Source organism: Hippichthys cyanospilos, chromosome 3, assembly GCF_059441005.1.
Source record: "Hippichthys cyanospilos isolate Australia breed blue-spotted pipefish chromosome 3, RoL_Hcya_1.0, whole genome shotgun sequence".
NCBI classification, from domain to species: Eukaryota; Metazoa; Chordata; class Actinopteri; order Syngnathiformes; family Syngnathidae; genus Hippichthys; species Hippichthys cyanospilos.
This window is the reverse complement of record NC_142371.1, coordinates 26,434,349-26,459,848: the sequence shown is the minus strand read 5'-3', so window position 1 is coordinate 26,459,848 and position 25,500 is coordinate 26,434,349. Positions and strand designations below refer to the sequence as shown.

The following is a 25,500-nucleotide window of genomic DNA, read 5'->3' as shown; positions in this document are numbered from 1 at the left end:
TGTACAATTTTGTTTTTTCCTCAAATGTGTTCTCTACATTTTTTTCCCGGTTACACAAATGTGAATTTCACATTTTTCAGATCACAAAGGTGATTTCACTTGTTTTTTAGACACGCAAGCAGTCATGATTTTCACACTCATAAATATTTTTTTTCCATCCACAAACACATATTTATGCAGTGTTTTTTGTTATAGGAGAAAAAAAATACATGAGGCTTTTTTTCTCTCTAAGCAACCATGTATAATAAGGTGCAAAAAAAGCAACCATGTAAGACATTCTTTAATCGCAAAAAAAAAGAACAAAAAACAGCTACTCGTTTTCTTCAAACGGTGGTGTTTATTTGGCAGTGCATATCCAGTCATGGAGAAAAACAGACAGTAAAGTAGTAATAAAAACAAAAATAAAAGCGTTAACAGGTAATATGCGTACTACAAAAACACACACACTTGTTCCAAAAAAACCAACCCAATGCTCCTATCTTATCTAGCACACACACACACGATTATGAGTCATCACTCGCCACTGATTGCACGCCTTCTTTTAGGTGGCTATCAGCACTACACAACTCTTCAAAGTGCCAAGTGTAGCGAAAACCAAGGAAATAAATACGATCAAATCGGCCCCATGTCTGAGAACTTGCGTAGATTAACACCACTGTGGTCATTTTGCGAGAGAGAGACTTCAAGTTAGCGTCTCGTTTCGCACGTCGTCTCCTTCTATACGTCATACTTAGATAACATTCACTTAGAAAAACACCAGCACTCAACCTAAAGTTATGCGAAAAGCACAAGTACGTCCTGATGTTCATCTTCGAAGTTCAAACTTTTCAGTTAGCCCATTTTTTGGCTCAGTTGTGATTCCACACATCACGTCGCTGTTTAGATTTGTAACATTTCAACTTCACAAATGTTTGGGAGGCCCTAACAACTTCTCCAAAACAATGACGGCGTGTTCGTGGAAAGCATTAAAGCTCAGTTTTTCCGCAAACTATATTTGTATGGACACCTGAGTAGTGCTACAAAATAGCAGGGATTTTCAAAGTTAGAAGTAACGTCTGAAAAAGTTCAAGTAGGTCTAATATGTCAGTAATTGGTCAAACACCCAAAATGTTTAAAAATATATGCATGCATGTCTGATCATGACATGACTAATGTGCTTGTACTGTAGGGTTTTATTTCATTTTCACCCAAAATCAATAAATATATAAGTATCCGGAGCCCTGTTGCAAATTGTAAATAACTACCTAAAAACAAACAAAACAGCCTGTATGTACCACTAGATGGCGCCAGAGAATTAGCTTTTACTTATTTTTCTCCAGCCATCACTTCACGTTGATTTTTGGCACTTTTATACCTTTTTTTTCATTGAACGTTATTTAACCTCAAAGGTATGTTTTTTTTTTTAAGCCCATACAGTGAAACTTTAAATGTATATTTTCTTCCATTTTTTTATATTTAGTTTGGATCAAGGAGTGTCTAAAAATTGCTTCTAACTAATCAAATCAACTGATTATTTTTAGCTAAAGTCATCATTTGCTTTAGTATCTAAAGTAACGTTTACTTTAGTACTTCAATACCTTAATAGTTGACCCAAAGTAATCGAGTACTTACAACCAGCCATTTTTAGACACTCCTTCAGCAAAAAATCTTGATATTTTTGTTTTTTTTAAATTACCTGGAATTGAATGTCTTGCATTCTTAAAACGAAACATAAAAACACGTCTTTTGGATTGATTTGAGGTCATTCCGCCCTTAAAGGTATCCATCTGAATATTTTTGATGCTGCAATAGTTAACCATACCTAAATGTCATGGTCCTTTACAACCTTGCACATGATCCACCATAAAAAAAAAAGTCCACATTGGACATCTTTGGAAAGAAGCTATGACATTGTTCCAATTGCGTTTGGATAATGGTCTCACCTTGTGGAGCTAGCTTTGCAAAAACTATTTGTCAACGAGACCTCTAGGTCGGCCATCTTTTTGACTGAGAGCAGCAGGGCTTGGCTTTGCTTCGAGCTGCGCCTCAGCAAAGCGTGGCGGCGGCGGCGTCATCACGCCAGAGCTGCCTAGCCGCGCGCAGAGGAGCGTTGGAGACGGGCGACGTTCCGCTGCCGTGCTGTCACTCACTGCGCTTCTTCAGAACGGAAGGTGTTGACTCAGCAAAAGCCCTGGGAGGGGGGAACAAAAAAAATCATTGTGAGAGGAAAGTTGTTAGTATTTAAGCGTGGGTTGCCGTGGCGATGGCGACCTGCTGCCCGGCTGGGGCCAACCGGCCTGGATGGGCGTGGGCGCAGCCGAATTGGGGCTCATCAGCATGGCGCTGTAGATGTTGGCCGCCACCACCAGGATGCAAAGCAGGATGGGCCCGATGATGGCGCCCTCAAGACCCAGGTAGTAGGCCCCGCCCGCCACCGCCAAGCCCGTCAAGTAGGGGTGACCCCCCCTGAAAATACACACAAAAATTGAAGTTCAACTTAAAGCAGGGGGTCCAAGCGAAGGCCTGGGGCTCATATCATTATGGCACAGTGAGGGAAGTTGTTTTTTTTTGTTTGTTTGTTTGTTTTAAAGTATTACATCATACTGAGAGCTTTACTTGAATGAATAGACAATTCCGTTGCTGTATTAACATCTCAAATCAGTTGTCCTGCCTTTGAGATACACACCCGGAGATGTCCGAGTAGATGGCCGTGTCCACGAAGTAAGTGGGCAGCAGATGGCAGACCAGCAGCAACACGGCCTTGACCCCTTGGCCCTGCGCCAGCCACAGGTCACACACGGCGGGCACGGCGGCCCAGTACGTGCCCAAAAAGGGCACAGCCCCCAAGATGGCGGCCAAGGCTTATCAAAAGAGAGAAAAATAAGGTCGGAGAAGGAATAGAAACGCGGGTTGGACGAGGCGCGACACTCACCTGAAGGAATGAAGACTATGTTGATGCCAAAGATGGTGTGAGTGAGCCAAGTGTACAGGCCGTAGAAGGCGGCCATCTTGAGAGAGGCATCAAACACGCCCCTGGGAAAAAAACATGTTCCACATTAAAAACCTTCACACAGCCAGCACTACAGTCGTAATATTAATTATTGTATTTGTGCAATGATATAGCTATAATGCTTTGAGAAAGTCGACCTAGTCAGGTAAATCGAGTTTAAAATAAGTCATCTATTAACAATGATTGCACCAGTTTTCTACACAAACTTTTCTTCCAATGGCAGCAAGGGGGAAAAAAAAAACCTCCCCTGCCAATTAAAAAAAAAAAAAAAAAAGAGTGGTAAAAATAATGTTCTATTTTTGCAAAGGGGAAAAGTCATACCACAGCAGTACTTTTGGGAAAATACACATGTATTTAAAGACTATCTTGACATGTGGCTCCATTAATCGTATTAATCAGTGATCATTTTAAAGTGTGTAGCATTTGTTAGAACAATAATAATAATAACCCCAACTTTAGCACTATAGTAATAATAATGACACGTTGATGAAAACACAAAATGTGTGTAAGGAGTGTTATGAAAGTCATGAATTTCCACATGTATGACAATAAACCACGTTTAAAAAAAAACTTAACTTACAAACATTGACGTAACATAGGTAGCGTAAAATTGAAGTGTTCAGAGGTGAATGTATTAAAAAAGTAAATAAAAACTTAACAACCACTTAACAACTGGTGGCTCCAAATTGTAAGGCTGGGCTCGTCGCAAACAGAGGAAGCTACAGAGATACGAATATCGTTGCTTGCCAACCTGATGGCCTCCTCCACAGACTGCCCAACGATGTTGGATGAAGGTCCCTGCTGCGAGAGGGGGGTGAGGCTGATGACCCACTTGACGGGTTTGTAGTACTCTCCGCTGGAGCTCAGCAGGTAGAACAGGGTGGTCAAGAAGATCACCTGCGACGACAGCGCCGCCATGCATTTGCGGACACCGGGAGGAGGCGGACGGGGGGGAACGGGGGAAGGTGTCTCCGTACCAGGCTGAGGACAAAGTTGAGCAGAGCCGTGCCGCTGTGAAACAAGACGGTGAGGAGCGTGGTGGTGGTGGAGATGAGGAGGCCCACGTTCCTGCTCATCACCACCCAGAGGGACTCCAGGATCTGAAAGAACGCCATCCTTGAAAAACATCTCGGGCCGACCGGCCATCTCCATTTCGTTCCCGGAATCGAGCACTTACAGACCACAGAGTCTCGATATTCTCCTGCAGAAAGGAGGCGATGTCCTTCCAGTCCAGGATGTCCACCAACCAGCTGTTTGCCCTCTGAATATTCAACTTGGGGCCGCGGGAGCGGCCGGAGTGGGTCACGTTCTACCAACAAAGCGGGTCTGGATTTACGGGAAGGCCGAGCCCGTGGAGAAAGCGCCGGCCGGACGTCCGCCGCTACCTTGACAAACCAGGAGTGGTAGAGCCGGTCCCAAAGCTCCAGCACCTGCTTCTCGATGGCGTCCGTGTGGTTCACCTTGTCGCCGAGCATCTTGTGAAGCTGCGTACGCACAAGACATTTGCTCTGAATATTTACAATGACTAATTAGTACACAAATTACTTCAAGAAAGATAACCTAAAGCAATCAATTACTCAAGTACTTAAATTACCTTAAGTAATGAAGCAGTTAGTACTTGATTATGCGTTCATTATCCAAAGAAATTGATAACTTCAGTACCTAAACTAATACAATTTTAGTATCTAAGGATTATGTAATTTCTTAAACCCCTAAGTAAATGATTACTTTTGCACTTAATTGCCTAAAGTAATCAATTATTTTAGTACTCAATAGTCTTAAACCCTCTATTACTTTTTTTTTTTTTAATTTATTGCCTGATTTATTATTTGCTCGTTTGTGGAATGTAGTCTGCTTGGGGAAGTGAAAAGAAAGAACTTTATTGTATAGCGTTACTCTGCATATGACAATAAAGCTCTTGAATCTTAAACAGATTACATGAGTACTCAATTCTCTAAGGTCATAATTTATTTTAGGACCAGCCATTTTTAGACTGTGCTTTAAACAAACATTTTAAAAGATTTGATCGAAATGTAAGAAAAATACCCGGAATAGATTGGCTGGACACTTCAAAAATATGAATACATGTCTTCTGGATTTAATGATTTAATGTAGAATACTTGAAAAATATTGAATTCATTCATTTCCTCTCAGCGTTATGATTATCAGATATAGATACCAAAATGTCATGCATAAAAAACAATTAAAATGTATAAATACGACAAACTGTCATAAAACAAAAATAATTTGGAGGAAAAACAATATTTTACTTTATACATATTTTTTTACAGAAACATGTTTGCTTCATGTTCAGCATGAACACTAAGGAAACCAACGTGAGTGCGAATAAATAGAAATGTACATCAAATTGCAATGCCAACTTTTTGCGTTATCCATTCTCTCCCATGCTCGTAGACATTGGTGGCGGCCGAATTGAGAGCCTTCTGGACCACACGAGCTTCTGGGAGCAAGCTAGGGAGAAAAAAAAAGAAAAAAAAAAGTTGTTCGCCTTTGCAATCACCATTTACAGCCTGAAATAACAAAATGGCCACCGTACTTTGCCCACTCTGGGTGCTTGGAGACGGTCTCGTTGATGAGATTACTGGTGACGTCAATGATGTGAGCGCTTTCGTGGTGAACCTGGGTGCACCCAAACCGCGAGAAGATCACTCAGAACGCAGAGATGAGCTGCTGCACGATGGAGAAATAACTAACGAGATACCATGGCCGTGAGCAGCAGCCCCATCAGGATGGTCCCTGCAACCAGGAGGATGATGATGAAGATGCTGATGATTTTATCCAGAGAGCGCTCCAACCACACTACCATCTGCATGGAGGACACACCAGTGGACACAAGATGAAGACTGTCAAATAAGAAGGGAGGGACACAAGGAGAAAGCAGTGTCCTTCCACCGGGGCGGCTTTGAAAAAATAAAATAAAATAAAAACTGTGTAAAGAGCCAAAAAAGGGGAAAAAAGCAAAGCCAAACACACACACACGAGCATAGACACATCTTTGCACTTCAAGATGTGCAAAAACAAAAAAACTTCTACTGTGAAGCCAAAGTGGAGGCAAATAAAAACACTGAGCATTCAAATCAAATTAAGAGATATTGTATATCGTAAAGAAACAATCATTGTTGACTGAAGGACAGACGTGTATGCTACATCTCAATAAGCTTGAATCTTTCTTCAGAAAAAAAAGAAAATGAAGATAAACATCATCATCGTTATCTCTTGACCTGAGTAGTGCTCATCGGTTGCCACATTTTTTACTTCATTTAAAAAAAAAAAACATAGGGCTGCTTCTTCTGGCCACCAGGGGGCAGCAAAATAAGCATATTGTACATGGAGCAGGTCAAAACTCCTCAGCAAGCCGCAGTAAAACGAGTCATTCTTGGGAGAGGATAAAGAATACATGCCTGTGGGTATTTTTGCGAAAATAGCTGGCACTGAATGCGTTCACGTGATTGGAGATTGTAAGCCTCAACCATGACAATAAACATCTTGAAGACTATTTTTAATGAACATTTCACTTCACTATCTTCCAAACTGCTCCTAGTTATGAAGTGAAGTGAGGGGATTAAGCAAAACGCTCTCAAGCAAAAACCTCGCAGGTCAGATGCAGGAGTCCCATTTACTGCGTCTTCCTGTGAGGGCAAAACTAAAATCTAAAAGCATAAACTCAAGACAAGCAACGTAAGCCGGAGAGGATCATGAAGGAGTTAAAGCCGGTTCAAGCATGTGACTCTCTCTCTCGCTCTCTCACGAACATTACACCCAATATTTTTAGTCTTTTTTTTTTTTCTTCCTTTGTTCATCTGCACACATACACACAGATGCGCTGAGCTAACAGCCTCTCTCATTACCTGCTTGTTAAGCCAATGCCACAGCTTGGAGAAGAGACAAAGAGACATTGGGGAGATTGTTATTGGAAAGATTTGTGCAGGAGTCGGCGCATTTCCCCCGCGTGCAACACGACAACACAACACTTGTGTTTGCGTGCGGGCGCGTGGCAAGCAGGGTGTTCATTACAGGCTGATTGCCGGTGTGGTGACTTTAAAAAGGTAAAAGTACTTGAGTGCCGTGCGTCACTTGAATACTGTGCTCAAATAGGGGGCTTAGTTCAAGTGGGATGTACGCGTAAACAAACATCTCACCTCGATTAGAAAATTAAACACATACTGTGCTGTGAAAAGGTGTTTTCCCTCTTGATGACTTGTGTTTTTTTGCATATTTGTCGATATTTGCAAAAGTTTCATTTCTTCAAACCAATTTCAATATTACACAGACAACCCAGGTATATACACAAAGGCTCCTCCCACATATTCCAAAAAGCATCTTGATGATCCTAAAGACTTTTGAAGAAATATTCTGTGGACCGACGAGTCAAAAATGAAACTTTTGGGAAGGTGTGTGAATTCTGGTGTAAAAATGGCACAGCGTTTGGTGGGGGCAATGTCGTGGTCTGGGCCTGCTTTGCTTCTTCAGGCACAGGACAACTTAATGTGGTTGACCGAAAAAGGACTTCTGTTGTTTACCAGAAGATCCTGAAGGAAAACATCTACATATAAGTTTCTGCCCTCAAACGCAACCGCTCTTGGATTATGTAGCAGGACAATGAGCCAAAACAAAAGAAACCTTTGTGAGTGATAAATATGCAAAAAACACAGAAATCAGGAAGGGGGACACTATGTTTTCACAATACTATAAATATATCAAATCCTGTTTCTAAAATGCACCCATGCTTCACAAGTGGAAAAAATTTACTTTGGACAAGCGTTACCTTAGTGTCGATACGCAGCAAGAACTGCGCCAAGCCTTTGATGGGACCCGGCAGCAGAGCCTCCTCTCGTTCTCGGCCGAACCCCTCCAGCGCGGCCCACCAGGAGCTCAGCGTCCTCGCCGCAAAGCTCTTCAGGCCAAAATGGACCACCAACTTCTTCATCATCCACACTACGTATCGGCGCAGGTGTGAGGCGGACGGCTAGGAGGCAAATTAGGGAGTGCCGGGTCGCGTTTTACCGGCCACGGGGATGGGCAGCAGCTGGAGGACCCACAAGTTCAGCCAGACCTGGACCAGGACTATGGCCCAGGCCAGAAGGATGAAGTAGATGTCACTGGCCTTGTGGGGGGACTTCTTCTGGAAAAGACCCACCGGTACTCTTCGTGAGCTCTGAGGGAACCGCGGAGTTGTAGGGAGGTCATCCACTGTGTCGTTGCCATCTTGCAGAAATGCATGTTAAGACAAACAGAAAGTAGTCTAAATCTTTTATGGAAATGCTTGGTCGAGAAAAAAAAAATCTGCACGCTTTTCAGAATGCAGCAAGTGAATCGGTAAAATTTCACGTGGAAAATCCCCTTTTGAGAGCAATTGTTATTTCCAGTGTGTTTTGTTTTTATTCAGAATGAAAACGCTGCACTAGTCTGTTTGTCCGGGTTTTTTGAACACTCTAAAACCCTCAAGACTTTGTGAATTAATGACTTGACGGAATATCATTACAAGAACATGAAGGGGAAATTCAACTAAGTTGATGAGAACAACTGTTAATATTTTTCACTCTAATTTAATGGGTTTGCATTAATTCTGAACACAGCAACAAACCAAGTTAGGAGGGTGTATGAGTGGCTGTGTGGGTTGGAAGGTGTAAAATCTGTTTGTTTTGCAACTGTGTGTGACAGGTTAAACAGTACCAGTCAAAAGTTTGGAAACACCTTGTCTAAACCAAAGCTGTCCAAACTTTTTCTTACTTTTCTTTTAGTTTAACTACTTAAACATCATAAAAATTGATTAATTAAAGATGTAATTAATTATTGACTATACATATAGCATAACAGCCTTACGGCCATGTCAAAATGTGATTTTAGAATATGCCGCAGGTTACTAAAAAGCGGATGGTTGCCTAGATCATTATGAAGCTTCTGCGGAGCTCGCTAATAAGCTGATCATTTGAATCAAGTCTGTGACAAAGAAAAACCTGGAAAACATGCAGGACACGGGCGCTTGTAGACTGGGGTGTGACGGTTCAAAGTAAGAGGATTAAAAAAAAAAAACCTAAATCGTAGATAAAGAAATGCTGATAGAATTATTTTTATCGACAACAACATTGCTCAAAACAGAATAGGGCTTGAAATGAATATTCTTCAAAAAGGGGAGTTTTTGCCCCGATTCCAGCTTTGAACGTCTTGGTATTGTCTCACTCAACTTTATGATGTGAATGATGCTTTATGACTCGGAATGACTTTCAGTTCACAGCTGTGCATTCTCAAGCGTTAGCTTGAATTTGTTGCCCTATTGATGTGTGTTTGAGACCATCTGATAGTGTTTCCAAACTTTCTTCTGTTTGTTACCGACGGAAAATCTTTATAAAATATTTATCTTGGTCTAATGTTTGACACGAACCTGACAAAGGGGCGAGTCGACTTTCTTACGCCACACTATATAATAAGCTGCATTTGTTATGCAAGTATTGATGGAGCTTTTAACGTATTGTATGTTGCATTGATAAACCATTAGAAAAAAAACAAATGGATAAAAATAAAAAAACATCCTCACTTGTAGTGCCTTCATCGCTGGGGTCAATTTTGGAGTGCAGGTTGCCACAAGCAATGGCCATGTAAATAGTGTTAGCAGCAAATGACAACACCTGCCCAGACAGCTCACCTGAATTGACCGGTAGAACAGAAAAAATAAATAAATAGACAAAAGCGTTAGGTTAGTGATTGCTTTTTCCAAAGTGATTGAAAAGACCAGCGCCCGTGCTTATCCATGACGGGTGGGCCATCACAATACATGACAACAGTCAGCATTTTTAATTCTTCACATTAGGGCAACTCAAACACTCAATTCCCATTCATGAGTAGCCATTCGTTACGCCTCACCTCTACCAGGGACAGGAGGCTTCTCTTGGGAGCCCACAACCAGCAGCAACACCATCACCACAAATAAAGGAACCCTCCACGGGCCCGTCAAAGACACTAGATGAAAAACATTGCCAAACTGTTATACTCAACCACGTGAAACATTTTAAAGCCTCAAGGCTGCGTACTATAAATAATGGGAGACTTTCTCATGTTACTTTCACCCACCAATGTAGACAAGAAAGGTGGTCCATACGGGCAGGGCGGCGGACCTCAGGTATCCTTCGGTGTGGGGGCTCCATTTAAAGCAGACTGCCAATAAATAGCCGATGACCACTGTGCAAACCTGTCAGCGCAGAGCAAAGAAAGTTTAACACAGACAATGTGGAGAAATGTAATCAATGCTCACAGCTTTTCTTTGTATTCGTGATTAAATACACACATTGACTCACAAGCCCAGCAAAGTACACTCTAGACCAGCTAGCTAGCAATTCGAAGCCCTAAGCCTCAAAAGTGTGAGGCTGATGTCAGTTGGACGCCGAGATATAATAGGGTGGGTGCTAAATCCATTCGGCCATTTTGCCAGTTTTCAGCGATACCAATCCTGGAACTTTGCAGGCGCACCTTGTACATTATATACACAACGGCGCAAATGCCGATCTAGCCCCCAAAAACGTAAGCGGAGCCAGACTGTGTCGGTTGACCCACATTCCCAAGCACACCCATCGGGTCTTTGATCATGTGGAGAAAGGGGGTCGGAAGTCAGCTGTCATTGTCAATCCACTCACCCAGACCGCGTGGAAACAGTCCAACCCCGCCGCGATGATCCCCCACAGGTGACCGAGAAGCACCTGCATGCCGACCAAGCTCCACGACAGGTAGAGCAGGTAGAGCAGCGGCGCCCCGGCTCCGATGGCCAGCAGCAGGGGGAGCTTGTCCATCACCTGCCGGCCCATGAAGTCCACCGTGTGGTTGACGCACCACACAGGCACCAGCAGGGTGCCCACCACGATGGGCGTGCCGGTGTCCTGCAGGCCGCTCAGCCAAGAGCGTCCGAGCAAGGCGAGGGAGTGCTTGAAGGGGTGGAGGAATGTTCCGCACAACACTGCCCACAGGAGCGGCCGGAGGAAGGCCTCCAGGATGAAGTAGACCAGCACCGCCGCCCCGCAGCAGATGGCCACGAAGATCATGGCCCCCGTGTTGTAGAAGGCCTGCTTGATGTTTTTGTCGAACTTGAGCGAGGACGGCTGGCTTAGCAGCTGGCTCATCATTCCCACGGCCGGCTGGACGCTCTCGGAGAACGACACGGAGTGCGGCCGCCCCGGGTGGGGGCTCCCCGACGAAGGAGCCGCGGCAGGGTCCGGTGACGAGTCCCCCTCGTCCGCCATGTTCAACCCGAACTCCGGGCTCGTGTGAAAGGCGAACGCGTGACGTAACAACAAAGGGCACCTTGGGAAACGTAGTTTATGAAGAAGCTTTCTTCGCTTTAGCTCCCGCTCCCCCAAAACACTATTTTCGTATGAAAACTTTTTTACATGTTTTTTTTCGTTAGGACTTTTAAACGACATCGGAATATTAGCATTTTATTATTTATTTACGTTTAATTATGCCCACATGACATTTGTACATGATGCTGCGCCATCACTACCTCAAAGGTGCTGACACGTTCAGTGATATTAAAACAGTTTGGGGTTCTGCAATTCATAAATGTAGCCTAAAGTACAGTGGAACCCCAACACAAGCAGGGGATCAAATGTAAAGCAACATTTCTCATATTAACACACATTTATTGCGGCCATATAAAGAAAGTTGGGGGCGGTGAAAAAGATGTGAATGTTTTATACAAAAATGGGGATAAGCCTCCCCCCCAAATCTGCAAATGAGTCAACTTGCGAATGCTTCAACTGTGAATATTTTGTGGCCCAATATATACAATATATAAGTTATATGTACCCGTGTTAAATGTAGGCCTAGTATCACACACATGCTAGAAGGGAGTGCAGGGATTGACAAGCAACACATTTTTGTAATGTTTTATTTAGATGTTTAGTGGTATTTTATACCATAGGTACCACACTTCATATAGTACATTATACTGATGTGAAAGATTAATTATTATCCATCCAGCCATACAAATTCTAATCCCTGAAATTGAATTCTCTATTAGGGAGTAATACTGTGTAATAAATCAAAAAATAAATGTAAACATTTTCATGAACATATTAAGCTGTATAGAAATTGTACAACACACTCTCAGTTATTGCAATTACTGTAGTATCTCATCTATTAGGTCTGTCTCCTTGTAAAGACATAGCGTTGGACAAAACCAATGGGTAAATGAAATAAAATATAAAGTATAAAACAGTTAGATGTCCATAAAAAGCGTAACTGAGATACATTGGTTGCAAAAAAGCCACTGCTAACATTTTGTCACATCACTTGATGGGTGACATTCATACATGTGAACCAAAATAAAAGGGATGATCAAGAAAGAGGGATGCAGGCTGTCCTTTTTTTAACCTTCAGCCCTTAATCATGGGCCAGGAAATATTTGCCATCTGCCATCTCTTTATGCTCCCTTTGGCGGTGGTTTCCAAGCAGATGCTGTGAATTCATTCACCGGCATGCGCAGTCTCCTTTGTAACTAAAGATAACTGTCATTAGATTTAGATTGGCAGTAGCACATGACTGCCTAAAGTATACTGTGAGTTCAACTACATCGATATACAGTATTTTGTTTGGAAATGTCTACTATAACATGTCTGTGCAAAGTAATGGCAACTAAACAAAGGAATGGCAACTTGTTTTATTGCTAGTACATCTTGTGGGTGCACCTCCGTCTTCACGGTGTTCCCATCAGTAAGTAGAAGGTGAGGGCCACTATGAGCAGTAGGCAGAGGGGTGAGTTGAATGTCTGGTAGGCTGTGGAAGGCATGAAGATGTCCTCGTATTTGTAAATACTGACCATGCGGTCGCTTACCGGGGGACTGTCAATGTCGTGCCTCGTGATGGACCCTTTAGAACAAAAGACCGTCATGATGAGATGATGCTAAAAAAAAAAAAGCACGATAAAAGGTCAAAGGTCACCTTGTATGGCCGGCCCCCAGGCGAACAGGTAGTACCACGACAGGTGAAGGTCTACAAGCGTCTCTTCTCTCGGAACGTAGAGCGGACGCTTGAAACGACAGGTGACGCGGTTGTTCTCGAAGATGCCCTCCTCGTCTCTGGCGGGGTTCCTCTTGATCTCCTTTGCCCACTGGCCCACGTTGTAGAAGTGATGGATGCGCACGCGGCCGTTGTCGTCGTGGACGCAGCCCATGACATCATCGCCTCCCTGAAGACAAAAGGTGAGATGGGAAAGTGGTAATAAAATGTGCGAAAAAAACTGTTAAAACTTCTAAACTTTATTTGGGTTAGCATGGGGCGCTTTGAAAGTTGCCAATGGTTGTGAGGTGTCATTTAACAAGAGCTAGAGATGAAACAAGTTATGGTATTCGAGTGCCTCCGTTTAACCATGGTGCGGTAGTTCGGCCAATCCTTTGATCGTTACATCCAACACATTTCACATCAAAGGGAACTCATTGAAAGATAACACTAAAACAACACCACAAACACTACAAAATTCCCTCAGGTGACAATATTCAAAGTAAGATAACCCTGACAGTAACACATTGCCAACGTGGCGAGAAGGCCAATTTCAAAATAAACCTCACCTTCCCAAATAACACCTGGACATCAATAACTGGGTAAACTTTTTTATTTTGTAAAAAAGCAGTAGGTCCCGGTGTGTCTTGCCTCATCGCCAACATCAACAACACTATGTGGTCCCCAAATCAAGTTCAATTGCTAATTATGCTCATCACGGGTGCTTTAAAAATATTTAACAACGCTGACATTGTATTATACAGAACCTGTTGTCAGCATTTACCAGCGGCTCCAATGTTAGTGGCTAGCAGCGGCGAGGAGCACAAGATGCTATCAGAGCTAGCGGCTAGCGGAGCAGTCAGATCACTTTTCAAAGGCAGTTTACAAGAAGTAAATGACACAACTGTTATTGCTGCCATTCCTACTGATCCATTTTTAACAAACAAATTAATATGTGGTTTAAGACAACAAAAATTGCTTCTAACTTCATTTCATAAACCAAATGCAGATATAAATGCATAAAATCTAGCTAATGTGTCTAGAGAGTAAAACAGTCTGCTACTGCACAATTTCAATTTGAGTAAAAAAAAAGATTATCCTAAAATAATATATGTAAATTCATTATTAAATGTTCCACTTAATTTGTTTCGTCCTCCATATTCATAGTTGTTCTTTAATTTAGCAGACATGTTTTTCTTAAATCATAATACTCATTTATTCGATAGACTTTTCAATAAGGTATCCAAAAAAATCCTAGTTATGGGTGTGCACACTAGCATCAATCCCTTATCTCAGTTGTTAATTCCTCAAAAGTATGTTTTTCTTAAAATTAGATTTTTGACAAATGTGGAAAAACTTTGTAATTATTTATTTGTGTCGGTTTCCTCATGTCTGCAGAACCTGGTATTTATACATGGAGTTGCTAGATATTTGATATAAAGTGTCTGTCCCAGCCACATTGGTTGGGATAATGGATTAAAAATAAACAAACAAAAAGTGGCCTTCTTTCTCAAACAAGGAGGAAGTGTGGAAATTAATTCCATATTTAATCCCTGATGAACATTACAACAGTACATTATTCTGAAATATTGGTAGGATTCTTGGTCTGATAGATAGTAAAACCAGAATGTCAGAATACTCGAATCAAAATCCCAAAACAAGAGATGAAATTTAAAATGAAAGTGCAACTTGAAAAAAAGAAAAGTACTTGGGCTCACCATTTTCTTGTCAGAGGAGAAACCTACGGCCACCCAGCCATCAGTGTCAGCACTCATCTCGTACTCCACATCGGTCCCGATGCGACGGTAACTCAGGAAATAGTCACATGTCTCTGCATCACACCCAGGCTTTCCATACCTAAACACAAAACACATAAGTCCTCCGAAGTTACAGATATATTAAAGGGACACTGTGTACGATTTAGACCGTTTTTCATTATGGACAGCAGGAGGTGCTGCATTTACCATTTTCCGTGGTTTTAACAAATATGGCAGCCTCCGAAGAAGTGCTACCCCCAATGGAATATAATTTCAGGATAACTAGACCTACGATTATATTTAAAACCTACTGTTGGTCGTAAAGAACACATTTATTGTAAGTTTTTGAAATTTATAATTGTTTAATTTATTCCTATTCATGAAAAACGGTCTAAATCTTGCACAGTGTCCCTTTAAGAGGGGAAATTGTGTGGTTACTTGGGAAATTAATAAAAAAAAAAATAAAAAAAAAACGTTTGCTTTCACCTGATGCATCCTTTGGTCACGCCACAGTCACTGACTTTGATTTTGGCAAAGGGGTCCACTGGTGGCGCGGTGGGAAAAGGATAACCTGTAAATATGCTGCATCAGCATTTTGTATAGAATACTTTCACACACGCTTGTCGATGAACATAAATAGTAGTCACAAAACTACCACACATGAAGAAATAGTTTACTCCCATCTTTAATTGAAGCAATTTGACAGAACTATGGCATTTAAATCAAGCTTCTTCAGAGAACGTACAGCCATTTTTCAGCTTGTGAAACCCCGCTTATAAAAGGTATCATCTATTGTTACTTCAAGACTAATCATATTATATTTTCAAATTGATTGTGGGGATTGTCTTAACATGATTATGCGACATCGACAGCCTTTCTTCTCATATATATTTAGTTATTTATTTATTTAAAAAAAAAAAAAACTTGTTTCCAGTTACTTCACCGTCCAAGTCCTTTGGACATCATTACATTTAATGGCACGCAGCAATGGGGGTTGGGGGTGTGCATCCTTAAAGGGAGCTGGCCTGGGTGCTGAAATCCCCTTTTCTGCAATGTAAACATACATCTACATCGATCTATAAATAATGTAAAGTGGGGATTCTCACCATCATCCGAGAGGTATCGGGACTCCAAGAACTCCGAGGCGAAGGTGCTGTACGAGTCCTTGTGGCGTTCCTGGTGGCCCGGCTCTCCGTGGTCCCCGTGGCCGGCCCGCAGTGCTCCCTCGTCGGTCGGACTCGGCGCGACCCCTCGCCGTCCGATGACGTGGATCAGCAGCGGCCACAGCGCAAAAATCATGGTCGCTCTACGATTTCGATATGAAATACAATACTGGAGTATAAAAGTGGTTATACGTCAGAGCGGAGCTTCATTTTTGTTGGAATCCCGTCGCAGGAGTTCATCTTCGTCGTCTCAACGTTTATTAGCAAGATCGCGCTAATTGAGGGGGAGAAGGGGGGGGGTCCCTAAGAGGATAGCTCAAAAGAAAATTAGCAGGATTTGTAATGTCGCCGGGTAATCCACACACAAGGGTCGTGATCCTATTCGGAACCATGACAGCGATGACCGCTGGAGCGAGTTATGTTTAGATAGGCTTGTATTAATGGGCGAGAACCTCGGGATGAAATGGTTTGGTCCATCTTCTCTCCATCAAACATGGCTTCCCATACGGGGGAGTTACGTCACCACACACCGTGATTGGACTACAATAATGAGGCATTTACTAATAGACAGAGAAATACATTTAAAATTATTATAAAACATACACCCGACGAATTGAAATATCTCGAGATTTATCCAATTGGATGAAAAATGTACATTTAGTAGGTCTGTTCAAGAAAGTGTGAGTCATCTTTTTTGTGAGTGTTGATTTAGGGTGAAGTTATGGGAAAACATAGTGGAGTTTATTTTTCAAAAAACTAAACACAGAATTAAAATTTAAGATAGAAGTATAATTGCATGTTTCGTACACAAAGCCACTGACATCTGAATTATTGTCTTTTTATTTTGTTTGGGAAATTTCACATTCACAAAGCCCATTTTTAAAAATTCACTCCGTGTTTTAAAATATTCAAAACTGACATTGATGTTTATTTTGAGTCTCTTAAGTATGTAAATAATAGGATTGAATATATTTTGGTTATTGTTTTAAGTTTTGTTGTGTTGTTCTTCTATGTTGTAATGACAAGGAATGTTTATTCCGAATTGTTAAAAGAATACTGCATATGTCAATTAAAAAAATAAAAAATAGTGTGACATTTATATTTATCAATCCTTTTCTTCCTTATTGCCTCTTTAATATGTTATCAGTTTACCCATCAAAACATTGAATGTTATAACATATATGTATTTAAAAACCACAACGGGAGGAAATTTAAAATGAAAAAAATTGAAAATATTGAAAGTGAGAGTGTTCTACCGTAATAAATGTATCTCAAGTTCAACTAAATGCCATATTGTTTAGCTTCTCTGAATACAGCAATTTTAACAAGTGACAAACAAGAATTTTTAATTTAAACAGGTTAAGAACGTAATACTTATAGGCGGAGAAATATATTTCTAGTAATCAGATTAATATGTAATCAGACTAATTTACAACACAGACTGTTTATACCACAAATAATAGTGTAATTTTTTTTGCTACAAATATATTATACATTTAAAACATCTTAAATGTACAGCTTATTTAACACTAAGAAAAACATCTGGTTTTAAAATGTTACTTGTTTTATTTATAACTTCTGTACTGTTGTTCATAGTTTGTCCGCGTGATGACGCTACAAACCCATATTTTAAAAAGTATAGCCATGAGCCGTATGCGCTGAAAACTTAAAAAGAGTTGAGATATACGAGTGTTTTTAATGCATTGTCAAAATTTTACTCAATGTTTGAGTCAGGCGACATCAAAACTCCTGTTTTGAAGGCAAAATTAGAGTGCGAGTTATATATTGTAACAGGCAGTTCCTAATCTTATTTCTCATCTAATCTCATGGGGAAATACAGTCAATCTTCATTACACTATTTAAACAAAATATTACGATGTATGGGGATCGTCATCCAACATTAAAAGACTACCCCGCGAATGCACAAATAATTTATAATTTTGAGAAACACTGGGACAATTCTTGATTATTTTCAAATTGACTTTCATTTGGACTTGTATTTATGTTTATTTATTTATAAAATGACCATGGTTTGTTTAAAAATACAAAGTTCCTCCAAAAGTGAAACATTACATTCAAAGGACGTTGCAAATTCTCATATTTTTGTTCACCTTTTTTTTTTTAACAAGGCACAGTTCAGCTTCTAGCCTGCAGGTGGCGCTAATGTTCCACTGAAGGTAGACGAAACGACTACGTGCACTAACATCTTACCTGCAGAACGAGTACTATGTAAACGACTTCATCACAACACCCCACATGCATGTATATGACGCATGTTTTTCCCATAACATCATCTGACTCCACTGATGCCACCGGAGCTGATCAACGTCTCATCTTTCCTCAATCCACTGAAACATAATTTGTTTACCCTTCAGTTATGTCTCCTCATAAGCACCCCTACCCTCTTAAACACCGGCCACCCAATTAACATTCTGTGTAAGGGCAACGCTTATAATGAGGAACTCAGGGCGCAGCAATCTTCAGTTAATAGCCTTAAAGGGCCGCTCATTAACACAACTGCTACACACCTTTTTCCTTGCACATCACGTCACGGTGAAGGAGTGACAAGAAAAGAGAGTGAGAGGCAGAGACAGAAATAGAGAGTGAGAGAGACAATGAGGTGGTGGTGGGCCGGCCTGCTAAATGTCAGCGGCCCGTCTCCTGGGCCTGACAGACGACTCGGTGACAGCGCAACAATAGCCGCCAGATCCATTCAAATACGTACACGGGCTGCTTTGAGCGATGCCCGCAGCCGTCGTCTGCTCCAACATCTAGCTCGCGCAACTTCTATAATGAAGAAAATGCAGGCCGGTCTCGCCTGGATGCTGCAAAGGACCAACCCGTTTAACAGTGCAACACAGAATATGGTACCTCAGAAGTTTCTGATCTGTTTTTTTTTGTTTTGTTTTGGTTCTAGAGTGACATGTCGGAATGGAAAATGTTTAAAGCATTGTTTGCTAACCTCCATAGAGCCAGGCGGCAGCAATTTATGGCATTGCTCCTCAACCGTTGTCAGTGCTGTACCTCCTGTGAAATATTTTTTCAGTCATGTACCCCCGTAACCCCCTTCATAGAAAAAAAAATAATGACAAAAGATTTAAACTGAGTTGAACTACATTTTAGGGGGTTATCCGGGTGCAATTTATTCAAAAATTTCAGATGATACATTTTTTCACATTTGTCTATGTCAAACTCATCTGTTGGAAAAATTGGATCACTAATAATGAATGATGCATATCTGCATAAAAAAAATACTTAAGATATAGGCATTCAAAAATAAGGTTCCTTTAAAAAAATAAACACATATATCCATTGAGATCCTCAAAATTATTTATGTCTGGTCCAAAATAGAAGGAAAAATATCAAGACAAAGAGTGAGGTAAAACTGCAATAGATATGGTAATAAATGAAATGGTCATGAATGAAAATCTGCGATCGGAGTAGAGTTGCAATAATCGTAGCAGGGAAACACATTGCACAATTCAGCAATACAGTAATTCATTCATGTTTCAGTGGCTATGAGATGCAGTGGTTAGCACAGTTCTATTGGCCCGAGTTCAAATCCACATCCCTTTGGCTTTCCTGTGTAGAGATTGCATGTTCTCCCCGAGCCTGCATGGGTTCTCTCCGGGCACTCCAAAAACATGCATGGCAGATGTATTGGACACACTAAATTGTTCTGAGGTGTGATTGGGTGCATGAATGGTTGTTTGTCTCTGTGTGCCCTGCAATTGGCCAGCAAACTGTTCAGGGTGTGCCCCGCCTACTGCCCAAAGTCAGCTGGGATAGACACCAGCAAGCCTGCGACCCTTGAGGGTAAGCGGATACAGAAAATGGATGGATGGATGGATGATTCATGTTCCAATTAATTTGCTTTTAATTTAAAAAGAAAAATGGACTGTACTTTACAGTTTTCACATAATTCAAAATATGTGGAGTATCTCACGCACCCCCTGAGGTGCCTTCACATACCAGGAAACAGGAAAAGAACCACTGGCTGAAGGCATAATCATGCATGGGACTGCTGGGTGACGACGACATAAATGAAAAAAAAAATGCTGTCAAATGATTTTCTGTTGTATAACCATTACTTCCTTCATCCCATTTTTTTTTTTTTGAGAAAGTTGTAATTTTTACAAGTTGAATTTCTACATGAAACCTTTCATAACAATAAAGACAGGAAACATAACATTAAGAATGACACTATTTTACTACTATAGATTTAAAAATGATTAATTTATGAACAAACAAGATGTGTTCCTTCATTAAACCGTATGGCAAGAAAAAGTTGCATTTAAGAATAATGTGTGTGTGTTGTTTTTTTTTTTATAAATAAATATCGGCACATAAAGAGCAAATATTTCGCTTTCCTGTGTTGTCAACTATTGTGAGAATTTATTATCTCTGTAAAACAATTGTGGCAGCATATCATTAAAAGGACACTAAACATACTAAGCCATTTTTAGCAATTAAAAAGTTAATAATTGTTAGCTAAATTATTTCATCAAGAGTTGTTAGCTAAATTATGTCGATACAATTAAAACTTTTAAAGACACGTTTTACCATTTACTGTCAACTGAAAACAACATCACAGATACTCAGGGCTAACGTGAGAACCAATCATGACAAGCTTGTGAAGGTAACATGACCATACACGGTGAAAAGGTGAGCCCTGACTGATAATTGTTTCGATCTTATTTATTTTCACACACAATAATACCTTTAAAAACACATTTCCACTTGCGGTGAATGGAAAATGACATTGCGTGTGTTTATAGCTCAGGCAATCAAAACTCAGCTCATTTCTGAGCATAGTCATGTGACTTTTTCAAGCTGAGCCACGATTGGTCCTTACCTGAGCACATGTGATGTCATGTTCAGTTGAAAGTATTTTTATCTGTAAATACATTTAGCCACCAAATAATAGACAAAACATGAACTTTTTACGACTATAAATGGCTTTTGGTGTCAAAACCATTCAATTAAAAAAAAATTCAAGATAGTTTGTTGTTTCAATACAAATTTCAATAACTGCTAGCTCTTGGCATTAATCCATACCCAAGAAGTGTCTTACCTTCAAAAAGATTAATGACACTTGAACTAACCCAAAGACAAACAAATATGATTCCCATTGACATTCAAAAACAAGTACAAAATATTAAGCCAACAACTGAATGTCACTACATGAAAACACTTGCCACATACGCAAAATGATGTATGGTTTTGAAATTATTTTCGATTATTAGTTGGTTTTAAGAATATCATAGTTCTGTCATTTCACTTGTATTTATCATTTCGGTAATCTCTTTAGCATTTTTAATACCTTCCGAGCGTTTTTAACCACGCTCTCCACGTGCAGATAAGTCATATGTGTTCCCCAACACTTCCAGCTTTCAAAAGTGCTTTAATGAGCCTTTTCATTTTTCATAAATTCATCCCATATAAATATTCCTGTGATAAGATAAAGACTTGAACCTTTGTTTCTTTCGAGCGGCTCATAAAATAAATCAGACGGGTGTCCTCCCTCCTCATCGAGCATCAGTTAGAAGCGAGGCGAAATGGCTTATTGACTCGACTCTTCGCTATTTCCTCGCTCTGCGGCTAAGCTCTCCGATAGTCATGAGGCAGGCCTGTGATCTAGCCGCCGGCGCTCCGGCCCTCGGGGCTTCATTTGGGATGTGTCAGAGCCCACTTTCATCACGCAGGACAATGAGCACCATTGGCATGCCCCACCTTCAAGCCGCAAAGACACTTCAAAGCTTCGCATCCAAGCGGGCGTACCTGGAGACGCTTACGGCCGCAACGCTTTGTGATAGCACAAAGGTTGCCGCGTGTTTGTTTGCTTTGCATACATCATTGGGTTTGGAGAAGTTTCTCCGGCGGGATGCGTGTGTAGGCAACGCTGAAGGCTTCCATCGTCAGTCAAATGTTTGCTTTGGTGATAAGCGAAGCACAGATGAGACGTCCATCATCACACAGTAAACACCGCGCCGTCAACCTCATTCGCATGCGCGCGTACATTCGACTACAATCATTCCTCTGCAGCCTCTCGTGCTAGAAGCCACGCTCACAAAAAATTGACTTGGATATTCTACACAGACAAAATGCTCTTTGAAGTGAAAACTGACCATTTGGAGGATGTAAAAAGTCTACGCACGCCTTAAGTTTAAGTGCCAAGTGTTTAAGCAGTCAACTAAAACCTATATGTGTATTTGAATTAACAGTTTATACACACACACACACACACACATATATAAAAAAAATAGTGGCAGGCTGTCAGGGCCAGCAAGGCCTTCTCTGCAGGCCTAATATAAGCTGACATTATCATAATTATAATAATTATAAAAAAGTCATTTTTTTAACTAAATATATATATATTTTATATAGAAAATTATTCTCCATATTCTGTTCTTTTCGTGTCATATTTTATCCATATGGTTACACTCAAACAAGTGCTGCCATTTTAGTGTAGAGTTTTTAGCCGATTAGAATTCAGCTAACGTGTGTTGCCAGGCAGACTTCCAGGCAGACTTCGTATCTGTTTAGTTGGGATGCGCTCGGGCATTCACTTGAACAAGTAGAAGGCTTCTGTGCAGTGTGCAATGTCGTATTGTGTATGGGCTCATATTTTTTTAGGTTATTATTTATTGTAGGTATCTCTACTTAGGCTTCATACCTGTTACTTGTTTGTTGTTTAGACCTTGTTCTTTGTCTTAACTTAGTACTTATTTTATGACATTCATTGGACGGCAAAGTAAGAATTTAATTGTACTTAGTAACTTGTTTCTACACTTTGACTTGACTTTCATCTTGGTCAGTCGTTGAGCTACCATCACGTAATATACATCGTTGTGTTTCAGTTGTTTGTTGTTATTTTTCACCTAAAAATACATGTCCCGTTTATGGCGAAAAAGGGTTCGAAAAGACATCTTGTTCTCAATGATAGCACAAAAACCTGGCTTTTGAACAAATATGTGTCATTTTTACATCTAATGTACAAACAGTTCTTATGAATGTGTCAGATGATTGCCACAGTCCATGGAGATAAACACCTCAGCAGTAGTCGGCGTTTCCCACGCACATTATGATTTTTGGTGGTAAATATTGAACGCGTTTATTATTTATCATTGTGGCCCCCGGCCCCTTTCGAACTCTTGTCAGAAGAAATCTACTCTTTACACTCCTCAGAACGATAACCTTTAAGGGGAATCTTACAAAACATGAAATAGTCGCCCTCCTCGACAAAAACGGGAAGGACGTCATGAGTGTACCCGACCTTTCGCTTACCGACGACCCAAATGTGAATACGCGGTATTGAAAGGGTTTGAGCAAACTTTCCTGTTTACGCACTCCAAGTAAATCATTTTCTCAGGAGCCAGATTTTTTGAATAGAGACAAAAAGATGCGGCCAGTGACGAAAAGTTAATTTTGAAGAAAACTGCCTGTTCGAAGTGTACACATTTCACAACAAAGACTTTGCTTATCTACAGTACAAAGCTATTTAAGCCATAGCTGCTACCAACAGTGCCAAAGGTGATGACCACCCTAAGGACCTGCAAATGACAGAAGAATAAAAGTATTTTGAAGATGCGGTATTATAGTGGGGCCCAAAGCGATATTTTATTCCCGCAATCTCTTAAATACCAAATTTTCACAAAGCAGGATCAGCAACATTGACGTAGGAGCTGGGCTAATCTGTTTTAGTATCTGAAAAGGCACATTGTACAGCATGCCACTTGTGACATGTTGCAACAAGATTGACAAGAAACACATAATACCAATAACCTAATGTTTGCTAATTAAGCTTTTGTTTCATTTTTAAATATCAAACGCTGACCGGCCTTTCCAAAATTGAGGCGAAGGGATTTTTGGCTATTCGTTAGTAAATGGTAAAAGTTGTTTTCCTACTGAGGGGCGAATGCTGGCAAGCGTGTGCAAAGGTAGCAGCTCTTTTGATCACCTCCAGGGTTGGTTCAAGGTCATTAGAAGTCACCACAAGGTCACTAGAGGTCATTTGTGATTATTCATGAGTTGATTATAGCTTTTACAAAAGAATCAATTAATAGACACGTAATTCTTCATCGAATTAATCGACAACTATTTTAATAATCGAGTAATCGTTTAGAGCTATCACTTAAAGCTTAAATCTCTGATTACAACCTCTCATCAGTAATTATTCTTTCATTTTTCTAGTCTTTCAAGAAAGTAGACTGACAGAGTGATGACAGAATCAGTAACTAAATCTTTAAAATTTTTTGGTGAGTACACCATCGGTCTCACTCATGTGATATTGCTTACTTGTTGTTTTTAATAAATAATTAAGAATGAATAGCAATCGGAAGGAAAATGGTTTTGCAATACACTGCAATTGTTACCAGATTATATGATAAACTGAAGAAATCCGCCCATCCATCCATTATCTGTAGCTGCTTATCCTCACAAGGGTCACAGGCTTGCTGGTGCCTATCCCAGCTGGCTTCGAGCAGTTGGTGGGGGATACCCCAAACTGGTTGCCAGCCAATCGCAGGGCACAGAGGGACGAAAAATCATTCACGCACCCAATCAAACCTGAGGAAAATTTAGTATGTCCAATACAGCTGCCATGCATATGTTTGGAGTGCGGGAGGAAGCCGGAGTGCCGGAGAGAACCCACGCGGGCTCGGGGAGAACATGCAAACTCCACACGGGAGGGCAGAGGCGAGCTGAATTTGAACTCGGCGGACGTGCTAACCACTCGACCTGGGCAATCGAAGAAATAGTGACTAAAATAATCGATTCTAAAATATTCAATAGTGACAGCGCTAATCGCTCAATCGATGAGTGGTTGCACCTGGTGTTGCCATGTTGTTCCTCACTGCCATTTGTTCGTGTTAGCTTACACCATCAGCTGCCTTAAAAGTCATGTTGTCGGTGGACTTAGCCATTAAGCCGAGACACCGCTCGGGCTCTTTCTCCATATAGACACGGCGAATGGCCGGGGGCCTTAAGCAGTGATTATAGCGTTGAGAAGTGGGAGCCGGGGGCCTCGGCGTCATTAGTCTGGTTAATCAGAGGCCGGCTCCGGGTTAAGCTCCGCGGCCTCCAGAGACAGGCTGATGAGCAGATAGCGGTAGCCAGCCTACAGTGCTCAGGTCTGGGCCCCGGAAGCTCCCCTGGCCCCTGCCCGCTCCAGACAGTAATCTATAACTCGCCCCTTGAGCACGGCGTCAAGGCTCAGGCTGCTGGACAACACTGACACATGATGCATGGTAATAAGACACACACAGGCGGTCTCTCCCTCGCACACGAGCGCACACGCACGCGCGTCTCACCGCTGCCGTTAGCAGCCCTCCGTGTTTTTCGACGCCGGTGCCCTAGTAGAGTGTTTAATGCTCCGGAAGCGGTGACCTTGGCCTCATAACTCATGTAATTCAACATCCGAGTGTTTAACTACCCCTGTCCAAGGAGAGCACCGATAACCAACTCAGCACAATGAGCGTATAATGACCAGCGGGACTGTCGCAAACACGCGCGCTCCCAAGACGGAAGGGCCCGGGCTCGGCGGGGAGGCTCCTGAGAGTCGGCCGGCCCGACTCTCCCCTGTGAG

At 41.3% G+C, this 25,500-nt stretch overlaps 2 protein-coding genes across 3 annotated transcripts; both read right to left on the bottom strand.

Moving 5' to 3' along the window:
* Positions 1-317: 317 nt before the first annotated feature.
* LOC148426582 (transmembrane protein 245-like) lies at positions 318-11,245 on the bottom strand. 2 transcript variants are annotated; one of them, XM_088409943.1, is made up of 18 exons: positions 10,639-11,245; positions 10,079-10,196; positions 9,872-9,967; positions 9,546-9,653; positions 8,015-8,215; positions 7,776-7,945; positions 6,859-6,882; positions 5,712-5,816; positions 5,547-5,629; positions 5,371-5,461; positions 4,375-4,473; positions 4,167-4,298; positions 3,967-4,089; positions 3,741-3,886; positions 2,912-3,012; positions 2,666-2,840; positions 2,251-2,445; positions 318-2,170 (listed from the first exon to the last, which is right to left on the bottom strand). In XM_088409943.1, the coding sequence occupies exons 1-18, from the start codon at positions 11,236-11,238 to the stop codon at positions 2,122-2,124; spliced, it is 2,616 nt and encodes an 871-aa protein (XP_088266069.1). In that variant the 5' UTR covers positions 11,239-11,245; the 3' UTR covers positions 318-2,121. The 2 variants fall into 2 exon arrangements, with proteins under 2 accessions (XP_088266069.1, XP_088266070.1); XM_088409944.1 differs by lacking the exon at positions 6,859-6,882.
* A 1,393-nt stretch (positions 11,246-12,638) lies between these two features.
* Positions 12,639-16,395, bottom strand: LOC148426581 (DOMON domain-containing protein FRRS1L-like). The gene is made up of 5 exons (XM_088409409.1): positions 15,858-16,395; positions 15,238-15,322; positions 14,713-14,851; positions 12,938-13,184; positions 12,639-12,865 (listed from the first exon to the last, which is right to left on the bottom strand). Exons 1-5 carry the CDS (start codon positions 16,048-16,050, stop codon positions 12,693-12,695), a joined length of 837 nt encoding a protein of 278 aa, XP_088265535.1. The 5' UTR covers positions 16,051-16,395; the 3' UTR covers positions 12,639-12,692.
* Positions 16,396-25,500: the final 9,105 nt, after the last annotated feature.